The sequence below is a fragment of the Equus przewalskii genome, chromosome 4, assembly GCF_037783145.1.
Source record: "Equus przewalskii isolate Varuska chromosome 4, EquPr2, whole genome shotgun sequence".
NCBI classification, from domain to species: Eukaryota; Metazoa; Chordata; class Mammalia; order Perissodactyla; family Equidae; genus Equus; species Equus przewalskii.
Window position 1 is genome coordinate 58,435,467 of NC_091834.1, and position 14,370 is coordinate 58,449,836.

The 14,370-nt window shown below is 57.3% G+C and overlaps 1 protein-coding gene across 5 annotated transcripts in view; it reads left to right on the plus strand.

Annotated features, from left to right (window-relative positions):
• Positions 1-9,199, plus strand: part of EVX1 (even-skipped homeobox 1) — a 44,441-nt gene extending 35,242 nt beyond the window's left edge. For all 5 annotated transcript variants that reach the window (XM_070616084.1, XM_070616087.1, XM_070616085.1 and 2 more), the window contains 4 exons: positions 1,684-1,792; positions 4,235-4,731; positions 6,331-6,578; positions 7,234-9,199. In XM_070616084.1, the coding sequence (XP_070472185.1) occupies positions 1,731-1,792; positions 4,235-4,731; positions 6,331-6,578; positions 7,234-7,776 (1,350 nt within the window). In that variant the 5' untranslated portion in view covers positions 1,684-1,730 and the 3' untranslated portion in view covers positions 7,777-9,199. The remainder of the gene's footprint in view (positions 1-1,683; positions 1,793-4,234; positions 4,732-6,330; positions 6,579-7,233) is intronic.
• Positions 9,200-14,370: the final 5,171 nt, after the last annotated feature.

Below are 14,370 nucleotides of genomic sequence, written 5' to 3' on the forward strand. Positions count from 1 at the left end.
CCCAGGCACCTGGCCCTTTGCTCGGAGAGAAGAGGGCACTTGTCCAAACCAGAGTTCCAGAAGCCGCAGGTTCTGCCTGCCTGAAGGAGAAACTGTTTCTGTGGTGCCTGCAGCTGGCCTGCACCACCACCGACTCCCCCTGATGGGTGGGTGAGAAGGTGGGGGAAGTGGTCCCAGAGTGATAGCCCGGCCTCCGGGAAGCCCGACCTCTGGGTGTCTGAGATCCAGCGGACCTTTCTCCCGGAGGGGTGCACCCTGCGGTGCCTCTCAGCTCTGGGTTCCCAGACGGGCGTCGGCAGACGCCACCGATGAGAGGGAGACCGACCGCCAGAAGTCCCCTCACCCACCACGATCCCGCCGCGGAGATCCAGCCTCGCGAAAACTTCGACGGCCCCGGCCCTCGCCACAGCTTGGAAGATGACCGACTGAGAGCCCAAGATCAATATCCACGACAGCCGGGCGATGCTTATTGTTTAAACAGAAGCTCCCTTTGTTCTTACGTTTTACCAAAATGAGAAGCAAGAACAATTTTTTCCTGATCAAAATTTTTCTGGCACACAAGCGGCCAAATCATCTCACGAAACCCCGTGCCCCTGTCTCAGATGTCCTCGCCCTTTCCTCTCTGCCAGGATGCGTGCTTGCGGCTGGGAGGCCCCGCATCTGGCTGGAGAAGGTACTCAGGGTCCCAGACCATCGTACCACCGCGGGATCTGCTGGCCACTGAGGCGTTCCTTACCCCCTGCCGCCGCTCTCCGGAGCGGGGTTTTCTTGGCAAGGAAAGCGGCCCCAGTGGATCAGGGCGTCTGGTAGCCCAGGCCCTGTTTCCGATTCCGTTTAACACAACCGGAGCATCTTATCTCAGCGTGGCCTCCCCGGGGTTCCCATCCACCCCCCGGCCCAGCCCAGCCTGGCGGAAGCAGAGCCGGGAGCTTTTGAAGTCCGGAGAATTTCAATTCAAGAGGAGCCGGCTGGACCTAAACGCGTCAGCCCAGCGGGGGAGGGGACAGCAGGACCGCGGGGGGAGGAGGTCCTCCCCTCTGAGGGAGGTGAGAAGCAGTAGGGGCCTGGGCCGGACCCCACTTAGGCTGCTATCATCGCCTCTCCGCTTTTACGAGGTTGTCCAGGCCTTGTGGGAGCGAGCTTCGCTCCCTCTGCGAATTTACCTTCCTTCTCGAGCGGTGTCGGGGATAACCTACACGATACGGTAATAACCAAGCTATTAAAATACCCCACCCCATAAACAAACAAAAAAAGAAACAGTGTTCTTATCCAGTCCTCTTCTGTTTTCTTCTTCCTTTTGTTAAAAATCTGACCTCTTTCCCTCTGATGTTAACGAAAGGATGCTTTTGGAAGAAGTGACATTCGTTTAAAAAACAGTTTTTTTCCTCCTGCGCCAGGGGGTGTCGTAGACTCCTAAAGACCTGGGAAATTGAGGCTGCTTTGAAAGGGCTGAGGGGCCGGGAGAGGGGTAGGGTGGGAGTCGGGCTGAGCGGGGGCGTCCCTGAAGCTTCAGATCTGTAGCCCAGAGGAGGCAGCCCCTCTCCCGGAGAGGCCGAGCCCCGGCTTTAGCCTCCTTCCGCCCCGGGAGGCAAGGGGAAGCCCCACTCGGTTGGGCCGAACCCAGGAAGGAGACGTAACTGGCAGGTCTTGATTTCTCAATCCTCCTCCGCTTTCATCTCGCAGGGAAAACCCAGAGGACAAGAGGATCAAACGCAGAGCACTCTCATTGAATGCAAAGCTGGGGGCGGGGCGGAGGAGCCTGGAGTCCCTCTGTGGACCCGGCCCCACGGAGGTGAGCGCAGCGGGGCGGCTGTGAGAAGGTGGCAGGGTTGGGGGGGGGGAGGAGAAGGTGGGCGAGACCCAGGCCCAGTGCGGGAAGGGCCCAACCGAGGGTGGGCGACCGTGGCAGCTCTAACGCAGACGCTGGGGGCTGGACTTTTATAGGAAGGAGAGAGAAGCCAGGTGCTCCCTCAAGTTCTGGCTGCTGGCTGGGAAGGGCAGGGCTGACAGGGTCCTAGATCAGCTCTGCACTGCAGCAAAAGGCTCTGGGATACCCTCAACCACTCCTCTCGCCTTTAAAATATTCCCCAGGGTTTTTGGGTTAACAGTACTCAGCAGATGGTGGTTCTGAGCATCCCAGGAAGTGGAGACGATTATGTGGACATTACCTTCAGGATCCTCCTGCCCTCCCCCCTCCCCCAGGAGAGGTTGATGAGCATCTTCTTATGAAATAGGGAGACAAGTGGAAAGCAGGAGTCAGACGGGAACTTTCATCTCTCCCTGAACCCCTAGCTTTTTCTGCCACTCCATAAGCCCACAGATGGGAAGACTGAGGCAGAGGGACAGGGAGAAGAGTAGAGAAAGAGAAAAAGGAGGAGGACAGAAAGGTAGGCGATAGAGAGAAGGCAGAAAATACAATGATAGAGGGATTTTTCTTTAGAAAAGTGGAAATTGAGGCTTTATCTTGGGACACGGAGAAGGAGGAGGGTACAGGGCAGCCATTTGCACCTCGCTGCTTAGAGCTGGAAGCTCTGGGGAGGGGACTGGCAATGAAAGGAGAGTTGCATGGGTGGCAAAGCAGAGGAACGCCTGGCTTCCTGCTCTCAGCAAAGTGGGGAGAGACCCAGCCAACCTGCCTGGCACCGACACACTTGTTCAGACCTGGCAAGGGGTCAGTTCCCCATGGTTTCTATTCCACCTTCCCTGGAAGAAGACCCGAGAGGAAGCCTGCGGCTGCTCCCAAAGACTTCAAGCACTACAACACCCCCCCCCCCGCCCCCACCCTGTCATAGAGTTTCCCCTCTGTCCTCAAAGGTTTATGAGGGCCCCCAATCATTTGCTCTTTCAGGGCATTTTCAGTGACTTCTCTCTCTTCTACCCCCAGTGCCACCCACTTTTGGAGCAGGAGATGGAAGCCCTTGGGCTGGCCCTGTGGGAGAACCCCGAGTCAAACCACTGTTAACCCCATTGCCACGTGCCGATAGGGCACCTTCCACCCCTGCTCCAAGTTTCCGGGCGAGAAGAGCGCCTTCTCCCAGCTCGGAGCACCGGCGCTGCCGCTGTAGGGGTCGCTTTTGTTTGCGCCTCTTCACTCGCATAACCTGTTTCCGGGGGAATTCGTTAACTCTCAACGAATACCTTAAAATACCAGCAAGAAAAGAAAAAAGACCACTCTCAGAACCTCTCCCCACCCTACATACCTGAAGTGCAGGCGAGGCCCGAGCAAATGGGAAAGCGATTTCTTCTATGAATAGCCACCTGGAGGTCAAACCGGGCTGTGGAAAGCTAAGGCCACCTACATGGGGAGTAGGGAATAAAAACAAATCAGAGAACATTTTGAGTCTGCAGCCAAGGCGGGTCTTTAAAGAAAAAATATTAAGGCATTTATCTTTTCCCCTTAGGGAAGAAAAAGAGCAAAGTTTTCTTTTGGTTCCCAGGAGAAAGGAGACAGCTGGGGGTAGGGGGTGGGAGGAGGAAGAGAGAGGAAAAGATACCCCAGGCTCAAGCTCTCCAGACAACTTGGGGGGGAGGGAGTATGTTTTTCGGTAGCTTGTAAAAAGACTTTGGAGCCCCTACGAGGTTAGCTCACCAGGGACAGGCAGTCGTAATAAAGACAAGAGAAGCCAGGCTTGCGAGTCGGCCTTCACACTTCTAAAATGCAGTTATGGATTCTCTCATCAGCGTTAGATCAAGGTACCAAGTTAAGAAAACAAAAGTCAAAACAACAATAAAAAAAAAAATCAAAAGCGTATTCAATTACCGAGTCCCGCAGCCCCTGCGGAACTCGCCTTGCGCGTTAAACTCTCTTTTCTTTCTGCGAAATTCCATTTGCATCCCCTCTGCCTGGATGTCTCCCTCTCTCAGTGTGTGTGTGTCTCTCTGTTTTCACACTCTCCTCCCCATTCGAGCGAGGCCCACACCTGGCGCATCACTGCCGAGCCATTAGCTGCGGGTCTCCTTTCATCTTCGCTGTGGCAGACGTTTCTATTTATCCACTTGCGCTCGCCGAGTGGCGTCAGCAGCGGTACTGTAATGACGATTGCAGCAGGAGAATGACAGCTTAGAAAGAAGAGGGCAATGGGGCTTCCTCCCAGAGGCGGTGCGGCGCAGAGGAGCGCTCGCCTCACAAGGTGACCCCAGCTCCCCACCGCCACCAACGCCGTCACCGTCGACATCGTGCTCCGGCCTCTTCGCGCCCGCCCAGTCGCCTGGTCTCTCTTTCTCCCTCCCGCAGGCAGGATCTGTCGGACCGCCAGGGACCCAAGAAACCGGGGGCTAGGAGCTCATTTGGGGCTTCCGCCTCCCCCCCGGAGAGCCCCGGGATGGAGAGCAGAAAGGACATGGTTATGTTTCTGGATGGGGGTCAGCTTGGCACTCTGGTTGGCAAGAGGGTCTCCAATTTGTCCGAAGCCGAGCCGCCCGAGAAGATGGTGCCCCATGGCTGTTTGAGCCCGCGGGCAGGTCCTCCGGCCGCCCGGGAGCGCGGCGGGGGAGGCCCGGAGGAGGAGCCGGTCGATGGACTATCAGGCAGCGCTGCGGGACCGGGTGCCGAGCCGCGGGCAGCTGGGGCCGCCGTGCTCGGGCCCGGACCTCCGGCCCCCTCTGCCGATAATCTCTCGGGCCAGGGGCAACCCAGCAGCTCGGACACTGAATCGGATTTCTATGAAGAAATCGAGGTGAGCTGCACCCCGGACTGCGCCACGGGGAACGCCGAGTACCAGCACAGCAAAGGTAGCCGCCGCTCCCCTCCTCTCCCGGGGCCTCCCACCGCGCCCACCTTTCACTTCAGCTCTGGAGGGGAGGAAGACACTCCTTGCCCCCAGGGCAGGGAGGCTGGGGGGACCCACAGGAGCAACTATCCCTGCTATCTGTACCCTCGTGAGGGTCTCCTTCTGTGCTCTGGCCTTGGCGGGACTGAGGGTGACAGCTGTGCTTTGCTGGGAGGAGGGAGACGCAAGCTCTGGGCTTGAGGTAGATTTAAAGTGCACCCCAACCCTCCGGAGTTTTGTGGTACTGCTTCAACTGCTCCAGGAAGACACCTTCCCCCGGCGTGGGCTAGATCAAACGCGGGTCCGGGCAGTTAGTGGCTGGCTGGGTGCAAGGCGCTTCCAGGCGCGGAAGCCCGGAGTCCATAAAGGACCGTAAAACTGCGGTGGACTCGGCCGCCGGGGTGCTGCGGCCCTCCGACCAGTTTGCACGTCGGTCAGAGGTCCAAATTACCTTGTCACTTCCCGGGCTCGGTGGCGCCAGGTCGGAAATGGTCCCAATGATCTAATTGCCTTTGGTCTCCGGTTGCATTTGAAAAGGCAGAGCTCTGGCCCTCCCCCCTTCCCCTTTCCTTCCCAGTCCCACTTCTCCACCCAAAGGAAAAGGAGCTGCAGGGGGCCGAGCCCCAACCTTCCCTGGGTTAGGGGGGGGGGGGGGAAGAGGGAGGGTTGTCATACTGCTTTAACTGGAGAACCCCTCCCTGACCAGGGGCTGGTATGGGGAGGGGGGCAGTGAATGGCCAGGAAGGGAGTCTCCCTGAGAGGGGTGGAATTCTAGGAGGGAGAGCCCACCATTAGACACTCCTCCACACAGCTGTGAGGTCCGTTTCACCCACCTGGTATGGAAGAAAAACCACCCCGTGACCTTGGCAGTCAACACCTTGTTGAGCACCCACATCCACCCATTACCATCTTATCTACTCAAGCCAGACCCCTAACCATAGCATGCCCTCAGAATAACCCACACTCCACTCAAATATACTATGGTCATAGGGTACTCATACCTACACTCCTATGCCATTCCTGCAACACGTGCAACCTAGTATACATTTCCACACCTGCCCTGGCAGCCTGGCACACAAAAAAGCAAGGAAACTCAGTTCATGCCCAGCATTCTACATTGCACTAAGACCAAGAGTTCACAACACTCCAGTAGGAAGGCGCATCCCAACTCACTCGCCTGTCAGATATGCACATTCTTGCCTGCTCCTGCCAATGGTGGAGAGAAAGCTCAGAGGGGCTGTATCTCGCCTGTGACCCAGGGCAGGTGGCTAGGGTGGCTGAGGCTTCTGTCCCCAGCAGGCCTTAGGCAGGCCTCCCAAACAACAGCCTGGCCAGGCCTAATAGCTGCTATGTCCTCACCAGAATGGTGAGCCCGTATCATCTCTTTGTGGGTTCTGAAGTCTGGGTGCCCCAGCAGAGGTAAAGACTGAGCCTACTGGGGGAGGGAGGTGCCATTCTACCCCTCTTCCACACACACACCCTGGGTCTATAGCCCCACATCAGCAGCGTTTGTGTCTGTTGTGTGTTCTGTGTGTGTGTCTTCTCTGGGCTCCCTGCACAGGGCCCGGCTCCGAGGCACTGACTAGCAGTCCCAACGGCGGCAGCGAGGCCCCCAAGAGCAATGGCGGCGGCGGCTCGCAGGGCACCTTGGCCTGCAGCGCCAGTGACCAGATGCGACGTTACCGTACTGCCTTCACCCGGGAGCAGATTGCACGGCTGGAGAAGGAATTCTACAGGGAGAACTACGTCTCCAGGCCTCGGAGATGCGAGCTGGCGGCTGCCCTAAACCTGCCAGAAACCACCATCAAGGTATGAGCTCCCACAGGGACAGGCCCTGTGCCTACTCAGCAGGAAGTAAAGACCAACTGCCCACTCCCTAAATCTCCAGCCAGGAATGGGGCCTGGGGTCTCCTTGTCCACAAGGCAGCTAGGCTGAAGGTGTCCAGGCCTGGTGCAGGTGCCAGGTGCATGCAGATTTACCTTCCGCACAGTTCCTAGCTGGGCACTGCTGCCATGTGGTTGACTCTGTCCCTTTCCTAGCCAAATAAACAGCACAGATGGGGTCCTTGTGCGGGTGACAAGGAAGTGCCCAGGGGGAGAGCGGCTGGAATGGGAGGGGTTTCTCGGGAAAACGATGCCTGCTGCCTCAGACCAGTGGAGTGCCTAGTCCCTCCACTACTTGCAGCTCACAGCCGGTTCTGGCACTCCAGGGGGTCCTGGCCGAGTAGGCAGAGGGGAGGAGGGACAGAGATTGGAGCCGCTCCCTGAACCTCTCCTGGAGGGATGCTAGCTCCAGGAGGTGGTTGTGGGAACTGCTCCCACCCCGAGGTTCTCTGCTTTGGCTCTTCGCTGCCCTGGGGGCATCGGAGGCACCCAGCATCGTCTCCTGCAGCTGGGTAGGACTTCTGGGCTCTGCTCACAGGCCGAGCGCAGCGGCCAAACCTGCTCCTCTGCTCCCCGGCAGGTGTGGTTCCAGAACCGGCGCATGAAGGACAAGCGGCAGCGGCTGGCCATGACGTGGCCGCACCCGGCCGACCCCGCCTTCTACACGTACATGATGAGCCACGCGGCGGCCGCCGGCGGCCTGCCCTACCCCTTCCCGTCGCACCTGCCCCTGCCATATTACTCGCCCGTGGGCCTGGGCGCCGCGTCCGCCGCCTCGGCCGCCGCCTCGCCCTTCAGCGGCCCGCTGCGCCCGCTCGATACCTTCCGCGTGCTCTCGCAGCCCTACCCGCGGCCCGAACTGCTGTGCGCCTTCCGCCACCCGCCGCTCTACCCGGGCCCGGCGCACGGACTGGGCGCCTCGGCCGGCGGGCCCTGCTCCTGCCTCGCCTGCCACAGCGGCCCCGCCAACGGGCTGGCGCCCCGCGCCGCCGCCGCCGCCTCGGACTTCACCTGTGCCTCCACCTCCCGCTCGGACTCCTTCCTCACCTTCGCGCCCTCCGTGCTCAGCAAGGCCTCCTCCGTCGCGCTGGACCAGCGGGAGGAGGTGCCCCTCACCAGATAAGGGGCCGCCCGCGGGCTGCCGGCTCCAGGACGCCCGTGGGCGCCCCCCCCCCGGGGATTCAGCCAGCGCCCCTCTCCGCCCCCAGGGCACCGAGGGGAAAGAAGAGGGTCGCAAAGAACCAACGGGACTCGGCTTCGAGGATGGGACGCCCGGGAAGCGGCCCTGGCTGGCGCGTTTGGGGAGCAGGAGTGGGGATGGGGAGTCCGAGGCTGAGAGACCTTCCTCTGGGGCGGCCCCTCTTTGCCGTTCTTCACCGGACCCACTGCCCCTGAACGGGGTTGAGGCCATGGCTCCAAAGCTAAACAAACTTAGCAGCAACAGCAACCAATACCCAGTCCCTCAGCACCCCCACTCCCCCACAGCACACCCCTCCCTCACTCGGACCCCTCCCCTCTGCCAAGGCCAAGCCCTAGCCCTGGAAAGCGAAATTGCTGTGTCTTTGAACAAAGTGCTGTGTATGCAGAGGAGGTAGAGATTAATCTTTGCCAGCTTTTCCAAGGCATGGCACGGGCTTGTGGATGGCAACGTACCAGCCATCTAGGGGAGAGAGAGAGATGATTTACTACCACGGAGAATCCTGCCCCTAACCTGGGGGCTCCCTCGCCTACCTGGAGCCTCAGTTACACAACATCTTCTGGTTCTGGCGTCTACCGGCACCTGATCTCTCTCCTCTCTCCTAGCTTCTTGATATCTCTCCAGTCGCAACTCCACCCCCATCCCCCCTACCCCAATCACCCCTACCAGCACGGCAACTTTTTGTTTAACATTGGCAGGGAGATTGCAGACACCCCAGGGTCCCGGTCGGCTTCTACCAAGCCTCTTCTCCCTGGGCCCAACACACACCCTGATTAGCAAGTGATGTGTGTGAGGAGGGTTTGTGAATGTTGAATGTATAATAATGATCACCGTGCGGCCGGCTGTGGAGCCCAGAGCTGAGCTGTTAACAAGGCGCCCAGGGAAGAGCTTAGGGAGTGGGGACCTTATCTCCCTCACTAAGTATCTGGCAGCAAATTAGAGGCTATTTCCAGCCTTTGCTTGATCACCTTCTCTTCACCAGGAGCTTTCTGGCCCTTCCCTTCACATTTGGCATTTTACATCCTTCTTCCTCTCATTTTCCTCCTAAGCTGCCACTGGGGCTTGATTTTCAGATACCAGTGGGAGCCTTCTGCCCTTTCTGGGGAACTTGTCTTTCTCCTTCACCGGGGTTTGTTTGGGAGCCACTCTCAAACTCTCACACCCACACTCATTCTTGCAGCCAGTTTTTGAGGGATGAGAGAACTTGTACCCCTCAATGCCAGCTTCACCCTGACTGCGAGGGAGAGGTTCTTCCTGTAGGGAGTGCATTTGGTTTTCCTTTGAAGTCCAAAGAATTTGCTGTTATAATTTGTTAACCATATTGCAATAAAGCTGGACTTGATTCTCACTTTACCCTTTATCATCGTTTTGGCAGCAGGCGATACATTGAATCGTTCTGAATTGCTAGTTCAGTCACCATAGGCCTGGGCAGGAAAGGAACCAAAAGATGGACCACAGACAGCTTCCTAAGCCTCCGGTGGGCATTGGCAGGCTCCAAATGGCTATTGCACAGAAGTGGAGAAGGCAGGCTCTGAGCTGCTCTGGGGTACATGTTTTGTTAATTCTGTGCATGCTGGGAGCCTTCTGTGGCTAAACTGACCCAGCAGAGTGCCGACCCACCTGGGAGCTCACCCCATGATGGTTCCTTCTCCAATTGCCCCAATCCTTTGAGGAAAGGGGATCCTGGACTGTAGTCTCTGTGGATCCTACCTCCACCCCAAGGCAAGGTGGAGAGAATGGGTAGGTGGGGGTGGAGCTTAAGCCCTGCAGAGAGCTGGGTTTGCTGGTCAAGATCTGTCTACATCTTAGGGTGTGGGGAGAGGAGGCTGAAGGACTCCTGAGTTGGGATGAGAGGGTCTGAATAATCCTTAAACTGGAAGTCATCATTAAGGATGGAATTCTGGGCTGGTCAGGGCAAGGGGACAGATAGTGCTCAGCAGCCACCTCACCTGAATCCTCTGTCCTCATATAAGAGGTACTGTGGCTGCTCTGAAGTCCTGCTCAAGCAGAGGAGAGATGAGTGCCCTCAGCAGGCTGGGAACTCAGGGTTGCATGGACTCCAAGGGTCCTCTGCCGGTGTATCCTGGGCAGATGGGGAGTCCTCAGTTGGCCTCCATCCCTTCTTGGGTTCCAGAGCAAACCTGCCTGCACACGGTGACCCCTGCCCTCCCAAGCAAAGCCATGTGCTGGGGTTTCCAGCATCCTCCCCACTACTCCCTCACCACCCCCTGCCCAGCGCAGCTCCCACTGCAGCTGGGAAGCTCCTGGTGCCAAACCCCGGCAAATTTCCCCATTGCTTCGCATCGGGCCAAGATTGCTTGCGACAGGTAAATGGGCTGCGGGTTGCCGTAATGCCAGGCGTATTTTCAGTTAATAGGGAGGGAAAATGAGGTGTCTGCAGCGATATTGGAAAGTACAAGATCGATGATCCGGCCTCGTGTCCAATCAGCAGCCTTTAATTGACTGTATTTTCTGGGTAATTGAGCCTCTCTTCCTCCAAATTGAAGTGGAAGATATAACAATACATCTTGCCAGGAGGAATTACTCATTACTTCATAATGAAATTTCCCTTTTGCCAAGGTTTGCGGTTTGGCACTAGGCGCCACTTCTCTCATCCCCTCCTCCACCGCAGCACCTAAAAACAGGCTTTGCCTACCGGCACCTGGCAACCACATCTGGTCTGATACCTCCACTTTGGTGGTGGTGGTGGGGAGGGTGGGAGATGGCCATGAAGTGGGCACTGTCCCTCCACAGCCTCAGTCTCTTCATCTGTAAAATGAGAAGGCTGAACAAGGCAACAGGGCTGACATGGTATTACTGTTTTCGTTTTTCAATTTTCTGAGCGCCTCTTCTTAGCTTTGCCCCATCTCAGTCCCATTTTGCAGGTGGGAAAACGGAGGCTCCGGGTCTCACACAACTGTTAGTGGCCCTTGCAGCTATGAGCTCCAGGCCCGGGCTTCACCTCCCTTGCCCTGGGCCTTCGTGGGGCCCAGAGTCTGTGGTCATCCCTCGAGAAGCTGACATCTCACTCCTGAAGCACATTTCCCCCCGGGCTCCTCAAACTATTCGAAACCCAGGGGAGCCTGGAGCGCACGCGAGCGCTCAGTGCCGGGCGCCCAGCCCGCCGGGCAAGACCAGCCGCCCGGCAGCCTGAGTGCGCGCCCAGCGCGGGCCGTCGCCTGCTTGTTAGCGAGTGATTGATTGCCTTATTAAAGCGTGTTCTTGTAAGTGTGACCAAACTGATTGCATTGCATATGTTTGGGATAATGCTCATTTTAAACAACAGGATAAAGAGGATGAGCTCGGCAGAGCCTCCGAAGACGAAATGATTCCAGCCAGCAGCTCCCTAACTCTGGCATTAAATTGTCCAGTTACATAGCAAATCGCTTGGTTCCTCCACCCTTGTCCCCATTTTTTTTTTTTCTGGCCTGCAGTTTGATCCCATCTCCCAATGTAGTCTGCCCCACGAAAGGTTTCTCTCGTTGACTCTATTGGCTCTGCCTTTCCAGCAGCCAACCCTGCGCCCGCACACCCCAGCCATCGAGTCCCCCGCGCCCATCCCAGGCAGAGGGAGAAGTGATTCAGAGTGCACCCTCTCACTCTAGGCCTCCGAGGGGGACATGGGCCTAGCGGGTCACTGCCAACGGGAGCTTAGGTCCCCCGCCGCAAGTCGCGTGTCTCCCCGCCCTAGCCTCAGCCCTTACGCGAAAGTTTAAAAGGTTCTTTTGTTCGCCAGTCTTCTCCCGCTCGGTTGCTTCCATTATTCCCCAGTCGAAGAAACACCCGCCGCCATATGTCGGCCGAAGAGCGTGGGTGTCACGGTGCACAGTTGTCGAGGATGGCCAGGCTGGATGGCATTCTCAAAGTGGGAAGAGCTTTTTTTTTTTTTTTTTTTTTTTTTCCCATCTTAGCATCCTCTCCATGCACCGTCACTCCGGAGTGAGAGACGGAGGAGTAGGAATCAGTGAGTGGGGGCAGGGAAAGGAGGTTGGGGCAAAAAAAATGGGATTTCTTCTAATTACTTCACCCTCAAACAATCGTTGTGGCCAGGGTCTATTTCTGTGCCTTTTCCCTGACAAAGAAATCCTTAGCCGGCCTCCACCCACTCCAGTCGACTTGCGCGGGAGTCAAACTGCTGGCAGATTGAACTTCCTAAGGGACACCTTTGGGATCCCCAAGAATTCTGATTTGTTCAAGATGATGATGGTCATCAGGACAAGTCAGAAACGATGCCACTCTTCGGGGTGTCATTTGTAAGTGCAATCGCACAGATTCGTTTGCAAGACCCAGCGAAAACACCTCTGGATAAGTGACGCGATCCAAACGGCAAATTTCTTCCATCATTCAGCTCCTCCCTGGCTCTGCGGGGGCAGGCACATCAGACTGTATTAGGGCGAAACTAAAGCCCAGCTCACCATTTGTGCCGGCTTGCGGGACTCCAAAATGTTGACCCTGGTGGGGGGGATGGGGGAAGCCTACACAAAACGCGTGCTGCCGCCTACAAAGCAAATAGAAACATAAAGTCATTTCCAAAATCGCCTTCTCAGCAAATAAGTACGTGATATTTTGAGCAGGAGCAGGAGAGAAAGATTGCCACTTAAAAATAACATGAAGGCATTAAGTAATTATTTAAAACAAGGCTGTTTAGAAAAATATTTGTATTTATTGCAGCTGCTCAATTGGCCTCGTTAAAGTCGGCAAGCATTTAAATTGTGTTACAATCTCATTTAAATCCCGCTCGGTTCCAGCAGGCTGAAGAGCTTGAATAGACCAATCACTTCATAATGATGATGAATGAGAAATTAATTCAGATACAAGCAAGACAATTTAGGCCTTCATCTGTTTAAATAGCCTTCCAATATTATTCGCGATCTCGGGTCACAGATTGAATCAATTGTCCAATCTTGGGAAAGTCATATCCTTGCATCTTCATCGAGATTATTTATAGCGCAGTGAGGGCTGCTGAAAGGTATACGCTGTTAACAGGGACAATTACTTAAAGGCAAGCGTTTATAAAATGGAAAACAAATGCCGGGTTAGTAACAAATAGGATCAAACGCGGCCATTCCAATCTGGCTCCTCGAGGGAAGGGAGTGGGCGCGCTCCCGGCGGGATGAGGGGCGCTCCGGGCTCGGCCTCGGGCCTCCCCACGGCCCAGGTGAGGCCCGGTCTTCCAAGCGCGCCAGCCTGCGCCCAGGCTGCGGTGGCGAGGCGGGGCCACCTTCGCCCTCGCCCTCTTCGGGTGGGCGGGAAACTACTGCAAGGCCCTCCAGCCCCGGCCAGAGGTGAGGCTTCCGCCTCTCCGGCGCAGCGGCGGCCCGGTGTGGCCCGGGCCCGATGTGGGATTCCGAGGAACGGCGCCCGGCGGACGCGGAACCCGGGGCGTTCCACTTTGTGCTGGGGGCTCGGCCTCTTTGCGGAGGTCAGGAGGCCTTGCTGCGCGCACGGGGCGGGGGTGCTGACGGCTTCTGGACTCCGGAGGCTTAGCCTCCTCTTAAACTGGGCCTCCTTCTACGCCAACGGCGGGGAAGGGCCCCCACTGCCACAGGGCCCCTCGCCCTTGCTGTCCCGGGGCCGGAAGCGTGCCTGGGGTCGTTTCACGTCCTTCCGAACCTGGGGAACCTGGGCCCATCCTCCGGCGGGCTTCTCCGGGGGTCCTCCGGCCTGTGAACAGCGTCCAGTTCTCCAAGGAAGAGCCGTTTCCTTCCCCCATCGAAGTGTCCCTCCCCGTAACCTGAAATACCCCCTCCCGGTGAGGCCGGTTCCCCTTCGTCGTTCCCCTCCAGCAGGCGTCCGGGTGCCTCGCTAGGGCCAATGCAGCCCAGGCGGCCATGACGACTTCGAGGCGACATGTGGCTCCCTAAAGTGTCTACTTGCCCTCCCTCAGCCCGGTTAGGCGAAGAACCCGAACAGAGTGCCCGGGGAGGTGGGTTTGTTTTTCCCGGAATCTGTACAGGCGCGCTTGGGCGTAACTATGCCTCGTCTACACCTGCTCTGTTTGTGCGCGGGTCCAGGGGAGAGGGACGCTTTCTAGGCGGCGCTCTTTGGGGACATAAGTGAGTTGGGCTCGGGACAGAGAAGCAGGAAAGATCGTTTGATGTGCCAAGCCTGGAGCAAGAGAGTAGAGCGAGAGGCTCCCAGGAAACCCACAGCGGAGTCCACGCGGTACAGCGCACGAGCGACTCCCGTCCGCGTGGAGGTGTTTTTTTTTTTTTTTTCTTTCCTCTGTATTTCTGTGTTTTTGAAACAAAAGCCCAACTAATGGATTCCTGGCACTCTGAGGACCCACTCCCGGGAGCGACTTTGATGTATTGCTGTCCAATTAGTGCCTTTAATTGGTGTCCTCAGGGACGGGCCGGCCGGGAGCTGGGACACAGCCTCCTCTCGCCTCTCCTGCACACTGGAAAGGTAAAATTTATAACGCACTGTACCAATCCCTTGGGAGAGCGAGCGAGGGAGGGAGGCAGGGAAGGCAGGGAGAGAAACAGCTCCGTCTTGCAGAGCCCGGACCCTCCAGCC